The sequence below is a fragment of the Embiotoca jacksoni genome, unplaced genomic scaffold, assembly GCF_022577435.1.
Source record: "Embiotoca jacksoni isolate LCO1_2020_lvr unplaced genomic scaffold, fEmbJac1.0.p SCAF_16, whole genome shotgun sequence".
Lineage (NCBI taxonomy): Eukaryota > Metazoa > Chordata > Actinopteri > Embiotocidae > Embiotoca > Embiotoca jacksoni.
Window position 1 is genome coordinate 9,525,172 of NW_027185296.1, and position 16,024 is coordinate 9,541,195.

Genomic DNA, 16,024 nt, shown 5'->3' on the forward strand with positions numbered 1-16,024 from the left:
CTCTCCTCTGATTGGCCTCTGAACTCCTTTTTTTAATTGAGACATGTCACAGGCCAACCACAGGTTTTTGCCACCTTGTGGCTCAACGTCTTCTTCCACACGAGGCTGAACGTTGAGCCGTGCTGAGGACAGACATGACGTGTGACATGGGTGATGTCACAACCTCACTGTGGCTTAACAAACTTAGTGAAGTCCAAACAGTACATTTCTCAGAGGCATTTTGATACTTTCACAGTATTTCTATTGCGCATGGACCTGCTCTATAATGAAAAAAGAAAATCTGATTTCATTCAATATGTGACGCTGACTTGAAACACAAAAAGTAAGACAGTGATTTTGTTAGGAATATAAAAACCCTCAATTTAATTACAACCATTTGGAACATATTACAGCTTAGTGTATTATTTTAACACTCTGTCTACCATTACAACTTGACAGGCGCTCCACTTGTCTCTAAACTAAAATCTCCACTCCTAAGACAGACAGAAGAAGGCCTCACTTTACGTCAGATATTTTATAACATTTCCAGCCCTCATGACCTGCTTTAAAACCTGCAAAAAAGAACACATTCCTATACATTCCTCCTCGGATTATAAAACTAAGCCAATCAGCTCCCCGCTCTGCGGCGGCACCGAGTTCTCCACTAGTTTCTGGGAGCTCACGTTGTACCTGCTCTTCAGAAAAAGGCTGAAATCTGAAATCATTCTTTTTAAGTGAAAGAAGTTGTGAGCCGTAACCTCGGCTGTGGTCCAAGAGCAGCTGCGTGTCCACTCCTGCCCTCACGCTCTGATCATGAGGCTTCCTCAACCATCTTTGGGAGAATAGTGGAGTGGGGGAAAAAAAGGCCCTTTGCCTCACAAAGCTGCTCTTGTTTTGTGGTTTTGCCCCTGAGATATTAAAAAGGTTAGATGGGAAACGATTTTAGCACAAGAGTGGATCACTGGGGAGCTCAAAGAAAATGTGAGTGCGCTCACGTAACACACACTCAGAACCGCACACAAAAACAAATGAATGGACTGTAAATTGTAGTTTATTAAGAGCCAAACTGATGCAGTAGTTTTGTTTGAATATCCACCGGAGATTTTCTGTTTTCTTTCCCAGGTTGATAAGGATTTTATTCCCGGCTTGATGTACATCCGCGACAACGAGGCGACAGCTGAGGAGTTCGAGGCCATGACCCTCCCCTTCACGGTGCCCAACGCCAGCGGCCAGGACATCCAGCTCAGCTCCAAGTACTCCCACATCACGCTGGAGAACCGGGCCGAGTACGTCCGCCTGGCCATTAACTACCGGTGAGAAAACAAACCGAGCGCAAACACAAACAAACACATCTGCAACCGTGTTGGCGCTGACGCTTCTCTTCACCCTGTAGGCTGCACGAGTTCGACGAGCAGGTGTCTGCAGTGCGCGAGGGAATGGCCCGAGTGGTTCCCGTCCCCCTGCTGTCTCTGTTCACCGGCTACGAGCTGGAGACGATGGTGAGGAGGAGCCGCTTTAGGTGGCGACGTTACCTCGGTGCTCCGACCGTGTGTGCAGAATTTACAGGAAGCGTTTCCTTCTCTTCAGGTGTGCGGAAGCCCGGACATCCCTCTCCACCTGCTCAAGTCAGTGGCCACCTACAAGGGGGTGGAGCCGACGGCGCCGCTCATCCAGTGGTTCTGGGAAGTGATGGAGTCCTTCTCCAACACGGAGAGGTCTCTGTTCCTGAGGTTCGTCTGGGGACGCACGCGTCTGCCCCGCACCATCGCCGACTTCCGGGGACGGGACTTCGTTGTGCAGGTGAGACATAATTAATTAATTAATTAGTTAATTAATTAACAATTAAATCTGACAGCTTAAAGGAATCCTGTGGAAGTGGAGCAGGAGAAACATGACCACCAGCAGGCAAACAAAGGATTTAAAAAAAAAATGGGTACTCGTCATTTGTTTTAATTCGTCACATGTTGGTGAGAGATTCAAGGAAAACAAGAATCAAAGAAGCGATGACAGATTTTTTTTCTTACGGAAATCTTTGTAGCTTTAACCTGAAGCAACGTCGGTTTCTCATGACTGCAGCACAACTCAGATCAGCTGTTAGTATTTTGTGTGAAGTCTGATGAAAGGTTGAGAGACTCTTCCTGTTGTGGGCAAAGGGAGCGCAGCACTGAGAATTTGTTCCCCAGGGTCAGACTGCCAACGCCGAGTCCTGCTGCGACGTTCTGAGGGAAAACATTTGGTGCTAAACAATCGTCAATGAAATATCCAAATAATAATAATGTTGCAGTTACTTTTGCCAGCACTCACACACTGAATGCACATACGACATTTGTGCTGTCAGTTTTTTTTGCAGTTGTGTGTGTAAGAAAATGTTAATTAATTAAATTTAAACAAAATCTAATTATCTTGGTTTTGAAAAGACTTTCTAAAAAAATGTACTTACATTTTATTGGCTGTTATTTATTTATTTTTTTTTAAGTGAAAATGAAGTAATTGTTAAAAATAATTATTACCTCACATCAAAATATATTTTCCACCTGACATACAGGGATTTTCAGTGACTGAGCTGAAGTATCACAAAGTGTATGTTGCGGAAGCCTGAAGAGTCTCCATGACTACCGTCCATGTTTCAGGTTAAAAGGCCGCAGATTACGAACCAAACAATAACTCCTTCAGTTGTTCATGTTTACTGAGTTAATCCAACCTGCAGTTAACACACAGACACTATTTTCACGAAAGAAATCCAAACATAGGAAACCCTGTTCTTCAATGTTTTTAGGAAATGACCCTGAACAGAAAAATGGACATTAAATATATGAAATCATCCTTCATGATGGCGGAGCAGAGAGACATGCAGACATCAAATCGCACCAAAACATTACAGGCCTTCGATTAGTTCAAAAAAAAGGACTCTGATGATCACAAAATGTTATTTAGAAGCAGGAAGTGTAAAGTTCCATACGGCCCCTTTGATTTGAAAGCTATTTGTTGTCTAGACATTCAACACTAATCTGTTCTGTTTGTCTTTAGGTGCTGGATAAGTACAACCCTCCGGACCACTTCCTGCCAGAGTCCTACACCTGCTTCTTCCTGCTCAAGCTGCCCAGGTACTCGTGTAAACAGGTACTGGAGGAGAAACTGAAATACGCCATTCACTTCTGCAAGTCCATCGACACGGACGACTACGCCCGCATCGCTCTGTCCGGGGAGCCCGCGGCCGACGACAGCAGCGAGGACTCCGACAACGAGGACGCCGACTCCTTCGCATCGGACTCCACGCAGGACTACTTAACGGGACACTGAGCCTTTTTACGGACGTGGAGAGACGAGCTGCCACAGAGAGACTGCGATAATCTCACTTATTAATGCACACGTTCATACTGAGACACAAACGTCTGTGAGGGAGGGGGGAGGGAGGGGGGATGTGCAATGAGCTTTAAAAGCATTATAAGCTAAAGAGAGGAACAAACGCAGGTTTGCTCTGATTTAGTTTCTTTCAAATAAAGTGGGGTGATCAGCTGCACATGTTCTGTTGTGTTACATGACAATTATGTATATTATTACAGTTACAGAGTTAAAAACAAAAAACAAACAAGGCTCCAGCCTAGCACTGTGGTAGATTTCTCCCTCTGGTTTGTGTGAAGTACCTGTCCCTAGATTGTATATAGAAACTAATGTGACAGAACCGTAGTATTACTTTTTGTTTCTTGGTAATAGCCATGTTTCTTTATAAAAAAAACAAACAAACAAACAAACATTTTTAACTTAAAAAACCCGTCAGTGTTTCTCACCCAGCTCACGTCAGTCCGAGCCCACCGAAGGGTCATTTTAAAATTCCTGTATTTACCCTCCACCATGTTTGTGCACTGTCTCCTTTAAGAATGTATATAATATGATTGTGCCATGTATTCACAGGTCTCATTCCTGCATATTAAATGTTAATAAATTTCTGTTAATAAATAAAACGGGAAAAAAGAAATACTTTCCTCTGATGCAGCATTTTGGTTCTGGAGTGAAATGATTGTATTTCTTTTTGACATTTTCTGCGCGCCACACAAACAGCATCTAAAAGGTTTTTAGAAAATCAAATGCAACAGGAATTATTAATCGCAAACATTAAAATGACATTCATTTCCTGGATTTTTTTTTTTTTTTTACACAATCTTCCTGAGATATTGTCGTGTGGATTAAGGTTATTGTTTAAATTGGATGTGTTTGGGGAGGTTAAAAGGCTGATCTCATGAAACTGTTGCACTAAATGTTTTCAAAATGGGTCATTTTATTTGATTTTTTTTTGGTCTTTTTTCATCAGGCGGCGCTTTAGATGGATTTAAATCCGACTTTCAGTTTGATATCTTTAAGAATCCCTTTTAATATACAGCACAAAGGTTCCAGCAGCAGTGTTACCGTGATGGCGGTCAACATTGTTAGCCTGCAGCTCTGTGGGATTAAAGACATCTCCCCTAATTACCTCTGTGACGTGCTGTTGTTAGCAGAGCTCAGAGCATCGTGAGGGGCAGCGCCTCCCTCTCGTGCTGGGAAAGAAAGTGATGTGATGTCCGGGGGTCTTAAGACCTCCACTCACTGACTAACACATTCCTCATACCGTCTTTAGCTGTAGTGACCTCCCTTAAGTATGTGTCTCGTAAAATTATGCACAGTCCTGTGGAGTCACGAGAGGGGAAAAAAAAGAAAAAGCCGTCTGTTTTATGAAGGTTTTATGAAGGCTTCATTTGGCTTAAAAATCATTAGCATTCTTTGAAGACTTAGTGCTTTTTTTTTTCCCAGTAATAATCACAGAGTACTTTAGTACATTATGCTGCAGGGAGTCAGGTGCTTTCCAGCACAGTCCTGGCTGAAGGCGGGAAGAGGGAGGAGAGCCGAGCTCAGGAATGAACGATCTCCTTCATCTCAAGTTGCAGCGTTTGTTATGTAAATTAGTCGGCAACCACACAGAAATGTATTTTTTTTTGCCATGTCAAAATTGTATTGTGGCATTTTAGCCATAAAACATGTTTATTCAGATATTTTACTCCCTTAAAGTTAGTTTAAACAGTTAGTTTGGTTTATTTCATATTACATTTCAAGTAAAAAAAATACTGAATCACAACATCTCACAGAATACAGTACGAACATGTAAATAGTGTTTTAAGAAAAAACTTGAGCATATCCTTTAAAGATTGATTTCCAAAAAGTGAGTTTCAGGGCACATTTTATGATCAGCAATGAAACGAGGGAGGAATTTGTGGGGCAGCTGATCTTTAAAAAAAAAAAAAAAAAAAAAAAAAGGCTTGAAAAAATGTATTGGCTTTTTCATTACATTTGAAAAAAAAAAATTAAGGAGTAGATTGAGAGGCAGAGTCAACATGCAAAAAAGGTTCCCTGCTTGATTCAAATAGTTTAAGGCTGGATGAAGATATTTTTTAATAAGGAAACTCAGTATACTGTGAAGAAAATATTAAATATGGGCAAGATTCATGTTAAACACATTGGATTTCCACATGTTTAATTCATCAGTCCATTACACTGGGATAGATGCCCCACATACAGAGAATGTGGACACATGCATTTAAACTGCACTGAAATATTAAAACACACCTTTGGTTTTTGGTTGCCCTTTAATGAGGTATTACAGCTTCTCTGAATAAGTATCAGTGCAAGTATCAAGCAACCAAGGCCCCAATACTGACATTGATCATTTGAGAGTGTGAGCAGCATTATACCAAACATGGTGTAAAGCTGTTCAACATGTCAATAGAAGAGTTTCAGGCCAGTGTATTCGGATCACGCGGGATGAGGGATGCTGCTCGGCTCGGGATGGTTCAGACAGACAGACCGAGAGAGAACAGGCGGCCCCGTGAGTCGGCAGCAGCATGTGACTGCATGTGGGAGGTAGACAAAGGAGCAGCAACTGCAACTCTCAAAAAGCATTTCCTTGTCTTTCTATCTGTGCCGGCCCTCTTTTATTTGCACTGTAAAACAGTGCAAAGCATTTCTGTGCTGCAGATCTGCTGTCATGAACATGGGCTGTATTCAAAACCACAACAAAAAAAAAAAAATCACAAATGTTACTGATGGCCAAGTTCAGCTGAAGTTGTAGACGTTTCTTACATGTTATTGCAATGTAAAAGTGATTTACAGGTGACTGATTGGCTGCAAACAGTATATTGTCTCAAATGCAAACAGTAAAATTTGAGACTAATGGACAAGAGAAATAGAAAGTGCTGAAAAAATAAAAATGAATTTTTTTTTTTTTAAATTAAATGAATAAAATAAAACTCGATAAATGTGATCCTGAGTTCGGAGAACATTTCAATAGTCGAAGCCACTGAATGTAAAAGCGTCCATTAGTCTCATAAAATGAAGGTCAGATTCCTCTAAAAGTTGGTTTGTGACTGAATGGATCAGAATAACTTAAGTGTTCAAAGTGGCCAAAGTCATGAGGACCACTGAACCCTGTATAACCAGCAATAATTCCTGGAAAGGCAGCGTATGAGCGAGACGGAGTGGGGAGATGGGAATAAGACTAAAGCCCAGTCATCTGTATATTTAAGGTCTATTACAGGTAAGTTTAAACTAACTGATGATGTTTAAAACGTGTAAAGACAGTTGGATTCAAATCTTAAGCATACCTGTGTAACATTATATTCCCTTAAAAAAAAAAGGCTTTAGAAAGTATTAGAAAGCCTTGAATTTAATTTTTTTTTTAAAGTTACATTCAACAAGTGCTGTGGTAAGTAACATCAGCTGGGAGTATCAATTTGAACAAAAACCTAAAGTCATAAATCGAGCACTTATTTTCTAATAAAGGTTAATCTATCCATAAATTGTCTGCTGCTTTTCTGGATCCAGGCAATGATGGTGCTGAGCATAGACTATACAAAAGTTTTCAGGTCTGAAAATTAAACCCAATGCAGAAGGGCCTGAAAGTGCAATATCACTGATGACCACCAGGGGCTGGCTTTAAAAAAAACAAACTCTGGCTCCCATCCAAAAAGCGTCCACTTCTCTCAAATTCAGGAGCGTACTGGAACAACGCTCCAACACTTTTTTCTCCAAATGAGGAAGTAAAATGTTCTCTTAGTCTCTAAGATACAATCATCTCCAATGTTAAAGCCATGCAAGAGAGACAACGAAAACAAAATGAGTGGGAAGTTGTCATATAGAAATTTTGTGTATCGACTGATTTGTGAAGTCCACCTAAAGCCTCCTTTTGATCTGCGGCCGCTTGCCCTTTTATAGTTATTGCATTAATACAAACTCAACACTTCCTGTATCTGTTTCAAATTAAAAGCCCTCCGGCATTTCAGCATGTACACAAACCCTTCATTTCTTAATGCCGCCAGGTAGTCTGAGAAGTTGTTATGGAAACAAGGTCAGACAGCAGTACAAATAATATTTAGTTCTGAGCTGAAATGCATTAGTGAAATATTACTGAAATGAAGGTTATTCTGATATCTGTAGTGTCGTAGAGAGAGAAATGAACCACAAGTGAAGTGTTACATGGACGACTGAGTGATTACTCTGCACCTTCTGCGACGTCTATTTTTTGTTTTTGCTTCACTACAGACAGAAGACTTGTGCTGTCCGAGTCGCTGTCATCTGCCTCCTGCTCTCCATTGGCATCTTTTTACCGCTCACTAGATCTTCGCCGCCGTCGTTGCCTCCTTCTGGCCGTTCCCTGGATTTTCATTTCCACTATTCATCAGATTCAGCCTTCGTATCTTTCGTCCTCCTGAGAGCCGGGCCGGACGGCCTTCCTCACTCAGGATGGAGTAGGAACTCCAATGCACTCAACAAAAACTCAAACTTGAACAACCCCGAGGATTCATTTGGCATTTACTTGATTGTTTCCACAAAATTCATTAATTTTATTTTATTTTGTTGTTGTTTATATTCGGATTAAACATTTAAAATCTGTGGTTGAGGTTCACTGGGTTTGAACCCAATTGCCGCAGTTAAATTTGGTGACCACAGTGAATAATGTAGTCTGTCAAGTTCAATCTTCTGTGGAAAATCAACTACAAAATTAGTCAATAATACGAATTTTGTATGATTTTGGGGTTACAATTGATCCTGGCCGTGGGTGCAGTTTTGTCCATGCCCGGCAGGTGTACATGTTCAGCGATTCCCTGTAACAAAATGATGATTTAAATGCGGTTTAATCACATTTTCAAGGTTGCTGTTCTAACTAAAAGGAAGTAAGACGGAAAACAGGAAACTGTGATGCACTACAGTTAACATAAAGGCATTCGGCTGTTGGTGTGAGATATGAAGGAAGAATCATTGTGTACTTCATTACTTTGTTGTACGCCAGTCTACTTTTAAAACCTTGATATTTCGCTATACCTTCAACTACATTACATTAACAAGGCTTTTATTGTCAACATTTTTTAAGCAACATTTTGAGACCAAAATCGAGAATAACACATTAGTATCCAGACCAACCATTGAATGCAGCAGGATTATAGTTGACTTCATTAAATTAAATTGATGGCATTTTAAATTGCAATGGTTCCACAACCTTAGAGAGACACAATTTAACTGGATGTGACCGTGTGCATGTGTCACAGAGTACTGCACCGCTGATGTTTGGGGGCGTCCCTGGTTCGATTAACATGCCAGGGGAGCAGTCAGTTTTCTATGAGCATAGCGTCATCAGGTTCTCAGTCAGATCTACCGCTCTCTCCTCCCTAGCGCTTCCAAATATGGTCACTTCTGGGGCCAAAGAAACCACGATGCCAACGGCTAAATAGGGAGACCTGAGGCTTCAAGTCTGGCAGTTTAGCCACTCGGCTTATGGAATAGTTATGCCTCTTATTGTAGTCTTTTTACTGAGCTCTGTTACTATTAACGAAAAAAACTATTTACATTCACCTCATACACAGGCCTACGGGGGCCTCCGGATCCCCTTGGCCCCTGTACAGTAATCAATACACATATCCACGTTATGCTAACTCATGCATCATACACCTGGGGACTTTTGTTATGTACGGCTGGGAAGTCCGAACAAAAATGTGCTCACATGTTAACAAACATGTATTTAATAAAAGTGGGTCTTAAACTGTGAAATATTTACTGAATTTCATTTAAAGTCTGAAACATAATTTGGTGCACCTTGCAGGAAGCCTGTCTCAGCCTCAGTATTGCTGTGCACTGAATATTTAGGTGTAACAGATAACGCTACACGGGTCACATCAGTAACCAGCAGCTACTGGGAGGCTTAACCTGCTGACCTGTGGCCTGCCGCTGTACTGTCCAAAGGATAAGCAGCTGAGGCGAGAAATATTCAGAGGGATCCAACTATATGATCCAAATTCCACTGTGTCTCCCCAAAGCAGAAGAACAGCCCTGAGAAAATCTTCTGAGGAGTTCAGTCACAATCAGGTTTCTGAAAGGTCAGCAGCATCAGCCCACAAGAGCGCCAAGACTTCATCAGCCGTCCTTTGTGGCCGCCAGGACTGTTAGGCTCTCAGTTGAAGATGCTTCCTCCTCGCTGTAGCTTGAGCGTGGCTGTGAGCCATTAGTGCCCTGATGAATTGGCGATGGCGGCTCTGGCCCTCGCCCACTGTTACTCTCAGAAAGGGTTGGTTAGCAATCTGCTGAGCCAGAGAGGTCACGGAGTTGGCAGAACATGATCCTCTCGAGTCTACGGTACACCGAGAAGGAGGAGAGGAAATCCAGCACACACCTCCAAGCTGCATGCGGATGCAGTATCTGATTCTCATCTGCCTGCTTCGGAGCGCAATGGCAGCACAAAAATAAATACCTGAGGCTCAACATTTACTCTGACAAAGAATATAAGTCTGACAGCAGGGTCTATTTTTTTTTTTTAGCTTTTTAGCTTGATGCTAACATTAGCGTCCTTACTATTTGCCACTTAAAAATGCTGATGCTCTGGTCTGTCTTTCAGCCGGTTGAGGTCGAGCCTTCGGGAAATACAGACGCAGCAGAGCAGAGAAACGGACAAATTAGCCTGGCACTGTGAACACTGAGTTGAAATGAAACAGATGCACAGGAACTAATTAGATAAATAGAAGTGACTGGATGTATGTGTCTCCTGTCTCTTCTTGTAATCAGACTGAGACCATGATGTAAAGATCCCAGCTCTGTGTGGGTCATACTAACTGTTGCAGGACTCTTTGTTCTTCTTGTGGCAGAAGATAGTTCTTTGTGTCTCTGGCTGGATGTTTGGACTTCCTGTCATGCTGCAGTGTGACTGTGGGAGAGATCCGATGCCTCCCTGATGGTACTGGGTGATGAGTAGGAATCTGAACATTGCCAGTTCCTCCAATTTTCACGTTGTTCTATTTTAAAGGCAACTTCCACATCCTGGAACTTGTTAGTCCAGGTCATGATTCCAATCAGTGATGCCCGCCTAATGTCACAGGACATGATCTGGGAAAGGATTTACTGAAGAGTAGAAACCTTAAATTTTAAGATCTTTATTATTAGCCTCAATATATTGATTGAGGTTTTCAATAGTTCTCAGCCACCGTAAAACAGGAGAATTATTTTTCCCACTACAAAATGCAACATTATCAACAAATATCCCTCATTTCATTTATGTCATCAGATATTACATGTATGAATAATATGAAAAAAGTAAGATATTTGTGAATGGAAGACTGAGAATCCTAAAACATTAGTGCTCATTGCTCGTTTACATGGACATCGGTGTGTAACTACATCTCTAAATGATCGACGATAGCTGACCAGAGTTCATTCACATTTGTTACTTTTTCCCTATTTAGTCAAGTCAGTTCAAAGTTTATTATAGAACAATATCACAAAGCAGTCCTCAAAGGGTTGTACATATAATAAAGCCAACAATGAACAGTATCAGTATATCACACAGAAGTGTATACATGTGAGCAAAACTAAATATTTGACTTGTGCACTACATTCAATAAAACAGTCAAGAGGCAGCAGAATATAGAAGTTGTGATAATAACATGCAGAAGTGAGACGGCACACATAAACCCATATTCCTAACCTTGTGCACAATGATTGACCTGAGATTACCATTTAGGGCTCCTGCAAATACAGCTGGGAAGATGATTCCAGAGAAGAGAAGCTCGGAAAGACAAAGTCCAACCACCTACTGACGGTTTATAGATTTTTGGAAAGGTGGGGAGACCGGTATTTTAAGAGCAAAGAGTCCTAGCGAGTATATGAGGAGTGACCTGAGGGGATAAATAGGAAGGTGCAAGTCCATGTTGTATTTTTTATTGTAGAAGTAAAATCTTAAAGTGTAATCTAGCCACTGTAATAAAATAAGAACAGGGGTGATATGATTAAATATTTTCATCTGGGTTAATATCTTAGCAGCATTTTTTTTCTACAAGCTGTTAACAATGCAAAAGCACCTCTGGATGACGATGATGATGTCTGCTCTGCGTCACATGACACTGCTGGTATGAAGAGTCAGCTTGTGCATGTATGAGATTACCAACACCCTGGAGTGAATAACTCATTCATCCAGGACTCTGAGAGTCCGTATGACACGAGTTACCGTCATTCAAAGCCCCCGGCTTACTCTCCTCTGTCCTTGTTGTACATGTGATTGCTCTGTTCTTGCTACTATATCTCGCATCAGCCCACAAGACCAGTGTGCAGTCTGCCCCCTGGACATCTTCTCTGCGTAGCGTTCCTTCCTCTGGTGAGTCCAGACCAGGTGACTCCGGTTGCTCAATGGGAAACATTGTCTTCATTGATTTCTGAGAATGAAGGCAGCAGATGCCGGAAGTGTAAATTGAGGCCACAAAAATGATTTTGGGGTGGAGACTTAACAGAAAGATAATGTTGTCTCTGATTTTATTCACTTCCCTGGATAGATGATTTTCATAGGGGGCAGGTTTTAGTAGTGGGGATTTCTAATTACTTTGGTCCTGTTCGTCTGGTTCACTGGCTTTTACTCATGGATGGCAGGATGGTAAAATCCCAATCTGCTCAGTTGTGGTGGGTCAAAGGCAAAAGTATTAAGAGATTAAATTAAAGACACACGCCCTGATTTTGTCATGACGCCTTTCAAATCCCCAAATTTTAAACAGTCACTGCTGTTTTTTTTTTTTTTTTAAAAAAGGGACAATTTCATTTGTCTATGTTTAGAAAAATAGCTTACTTTTCACCAAAAACCAAAATATAAACAAAATAAAGTAAAAAGGAAAATATAGTTTTTATTTAATTCCTTTGCAGACTTATGGTATTGGCTTTTATGTTGTAAAATAAAAAAATGGTGTTGATCAGTGGTAGTAAGTATTCATATACTTTACATAAGTAAAAGTTCCAATTAAACGATGCAAAAATATTCGATTACAAGTGAAAGTCCTGCATGAAAAATCCTATTTAAGGAAAAGTACATGAGTATTAGTAGCAAAATGTAGTTCGAGTATTAAAGTAAAAGCAATGATTTGGTATCGCTGCCTCATTTATTATTATATAAGACATCATTAAATTATTAATACTCAAGCATAAGTGTGTCAGCAGCATGTTGCTGTTGTAGCAGCTGCAGGTGGAGCTAGTTTAAACTACTTTTTTTTAACTGTTTTATACCCAGGGGTGGCAGATACATCTGAGGGGCCGTCAGATGGTTACGGGGAGAGGAAAGAAGAAATAATCCAACTCTGATCTGCAAATCTGTTTTCAGGTTATGGACTTTTTCTCTCATCTTTGATTTTTGCGGGAAGACCACCACTCCACTTGGCTGAATCTTAGCTAGGGTGATTAATGAGCACTAACTAGGTGCAACAAAGGAAATTGAGGGAAACATTTCTATTTGCTGGAGCCGTTAACATCTCAGAGACATGTGAAATGTGACCCTGACTACACAGGTTTTTGTACATGTCAGAAGCCAAACAAGTTGGAAATCACTGGTTAATCTTACAATATGTTGTACTTTAAAGACGGCCTGTTATGCTTTTACGTATTCTCTGTCATATATAAAGTATATTATTACAATGCCGGTTGTGTACATTAAACAAATAGGGAACTAAATGTATGTAAACACAATATATCAAAGAAAAAAGCTTGGACAGCTTCAGACAGCTCTGAACACATCAGCTTGTCCCACATTTCTCTATAGATTACAGTTGGAACAGGAGAACAACATTTTACTAACTATATTTGCACTTTTCATATGTACATGTATTAAAAGGGGCATATATGGGGGCGGCTGTTGCTCAGATGGTAGATGAATCGGAAGGTTGGTGGTTCAATCCCTGGCTACTCCTGTCCATATGCCTAAGTGTCCTTGCGCAAGACACCGAACCCCAAGTTTCACCTGATGGCGTACTATTGGTGCTGGAATGTATTCCTGATGACAGCTCAGTTCCTGTAGTGTTTGAATGTGTGTGAATGGGAAACAGTGTAAAGCACTTTGAGGCTGCAAAAATGATAAAGCGCTATATAAGTGCAGACCATTTACCATTTATATATATAAAAAAAGTTGTAAATATATGGTTTGGGATTAAAAGACTAAATGCACCGTTATGTCACGCAAAAAGGAAGTAAAAATGTCCTTCTGTGATCTTTGTAGACGCAGATGTTCTGGTTGTCCACTGGGCTCGAACATGTATAGATGCATTTGAGAGGTTGCCACTTTAAATTGAATTAGTTCGTAGTTTACCTTAGTTTTCCCTCTGAAATGAAGTACAGAGCAGCTTGAAATGGAAATCCTAAACCAAAGTACAAATACCTATACAATTGAGGTTTATTGTTAGTCTTTGTGCTTGAATATGAACTTACAAACCTCAGGGTCATTTGGTGTGCAGCAATCCTACTTTTTCCAAATGTGAGACCCTTTATTACATTTAACCCGAAGACATAAGCAACTTCCAGCACCAGAGATCTTTTTTGGACAGTGCATTTCATTAAGCAGTTTTTTTTTCTAAACTTCTGACACTCTGACCTTTTTCTTTGACCTTTTTCTTACTAAGTCTGGATTAACTCGACTCTCCCACTCCCCTTCCCTGCAAGCAAACTCGTCCACCCACTACCCAGTCTCGCTTTGAACCTGCATTTGCACAAACATTGAAAATCATATCCTCATTTAAAAAAAAAAAAAAAAAAAAATTCTTTCGACATTTTTTTTTAAGGAACGAATGAGCCAGCCACTGCAATTATATGATGATGATCTAATATGGTGAAAACAATCGTTCAGAGTGGCAAAACATGCAGACGTTCTTTTCTCAAACTGGAGTCTGAGGGGTGGTTTAAGTTTTCCTTGAAACCTCTCTGTCTCTGACCTGTCTGACCTTTCTACACCTTAAATCTGTGGCGTTGACTCACCCTGTTAAAGTGGGTTAGGCTCAGAGGTTTATGTATGGCAGCTCCCCTTCCCAGGAAGACCCACTTCCATCTCAGTTCATAAAAATCCCGGTAATTTATTAACAAAGTGTGAAATAACAGCATTATGGTTAATCAGGATGTGTTACGCAACAACTATTATTACATATCCACATAATATCTTTATTTTAAACCCATCTTACAAATCTTAAATATAGGCATAACATAACATAATCTGGCTGAAAATAACTCGTGTCACTTCCAGTTAGGGCTAATGTTGTGTAAAGAAAATATCTTAGGTTGTTCCTTTGGAGCACATGGGTTGGAGATGGTGGGAGGAGGTGGAGAAGGGGAGTAAGAACGACTGAATGGGAACGTTTTCTGGTGAGCAACAATTAGTGGAGAGCAAACTGTGCCACTCCTCCACTCCTCCACCTCTCCACTCCCCCTCAGCTCCTCGGTACCCAGACGGCTTTTGAACATCTCCCTCCTTTGCTGGGGAGGAGAGGAGAAGAAACACCTTGGCCACTCTCGCCTTCGACTACGTCACTGTGCTCACAGATTTACCAGTAAAAAACAACAACAACAACAACATTAAAACCGAAACGGTCCCGGCATCTCTAAGAACATCAAATTTCACTTTTTAAATTAGGATTATTGGTGTGGATTGTGATTTTGCTTTTGGGAGTTCATCATTCAACATCATCATTATTGCCCTTGTCTTCATCATCATCATCATCATCATCATCATCATCATCATCATCTAAAAGGACTTCTGTCTTCATTTGTCAAGGTAGGTTTGACATCTTCATCTGTGCCTCATCAAAATTTGCTTCAGTTACCCCTCTCTGTTACACCTTGGGCTTTGTTTAAATATCATGTCATAATCCAGCTGCACATTGCCACAGAAAATGCCTTCATTTATTCCACTAATTTGTAAACTTATATGTAAATTAAAAAAAAAAAATTTCCCCTCGGGGATTAATAAAGTAAATACCTACCTACCTACCTACCTACCTAAACAGATGCCCACTGAATGGATCATTTATTACATTGCTTAGACAATATCTGATACTGAAAATGACAAGCAAAGAAATGAAAAAGTCAAACGAACAAGAGGTAAACGCCCGACACATACAGTAGGTATAATCCTTCTGTTTCAGCTTTGTGTTTCACAGTCCTTCATCTTAAATGTGATTTAGTTTTTGAACTGGATTTTTTAATTTTGGTGAACAAGGGTGGAAAATTTAAGAAAGCAGTTTGTGTTTGCCATCACACACTCAGCCCGCAGTCAGGATGCCGAACAAAAAGGCTCATTCTGCTCCTTGATGAGGCTCATCACAAGCATTGGACAAGCATATTATATAAGCCGTAACAAAATGAGTGACAGCAGGCAATGAAGTGATATGCTTTGTAATGTTATAATAGTGAATTTGAGTATAGTTGCGTGTAACTTAATACTTTTAAGACTTTAGCTTTTTGTGTTTGTGAATAAGAGATGAATGTAAATGGGATGTATGGACAAAAAGTGGTGCAACTTTTCACTTTAAAGCAACTCTGATCAATATATTTACACGTGTGAAGGGGTTACTGGCAGTGATGGGCTTTTTCCTGGAAAAACTGCTGCAAATTGTTTGTAGGATCAGTTCTTCATCCGTGTGTGCTGCCTCTTTGCAGGAATAGTCTTTCTACTCAAAGAAGTATTATGGCAAAGGGCTCAAAAGTCACATGTGAGTTCCTGTTCCCTTTCATGTGAGCAATA

The 16,024-nt window shown here is 40.5% G+C and overlaps 1 protein-coding gene across 5 annotated transcripts in view; it reads left to right on the forward strand.

Annotated features, from left to right (window-relative positions):
* The window catches only part of herc2 (HECT and RLD domain containing E3 ubiquitin protein ligase 2), a 46,493-nt gene extending 42,518 nt beyond the window's left edge, over positions 1-3,975 (forward strand). For all 5 annotated transcript variants that reach the window (XM_069150818.1, XM_069150819.1, XM_069150821.1 and 2 more), the window contains exons 88-91: positions 1,102-1,292; positions 1,373-1,478; positions 1,567-1,779; positions 3,007-3,975. In XM_069150818.1, the coding sequence (XP_069006919.1) occupies positions 1,102-1,292; positions 1,373-1,478; positions 1,567-1,779; positions 3,007-3,279 (783 nt within the window). In that variant the 3' untranslated portion in view covers positions 3,280-3,975. The remainder of the gene's footprint in view (positions 1-1,101; positions 1,293-1,372; positions 1,479-1,566; positions 1,780-3,006) is intronic.
* Positions 3,976-16,024: the final 12,049 nt, after the last annotated feature.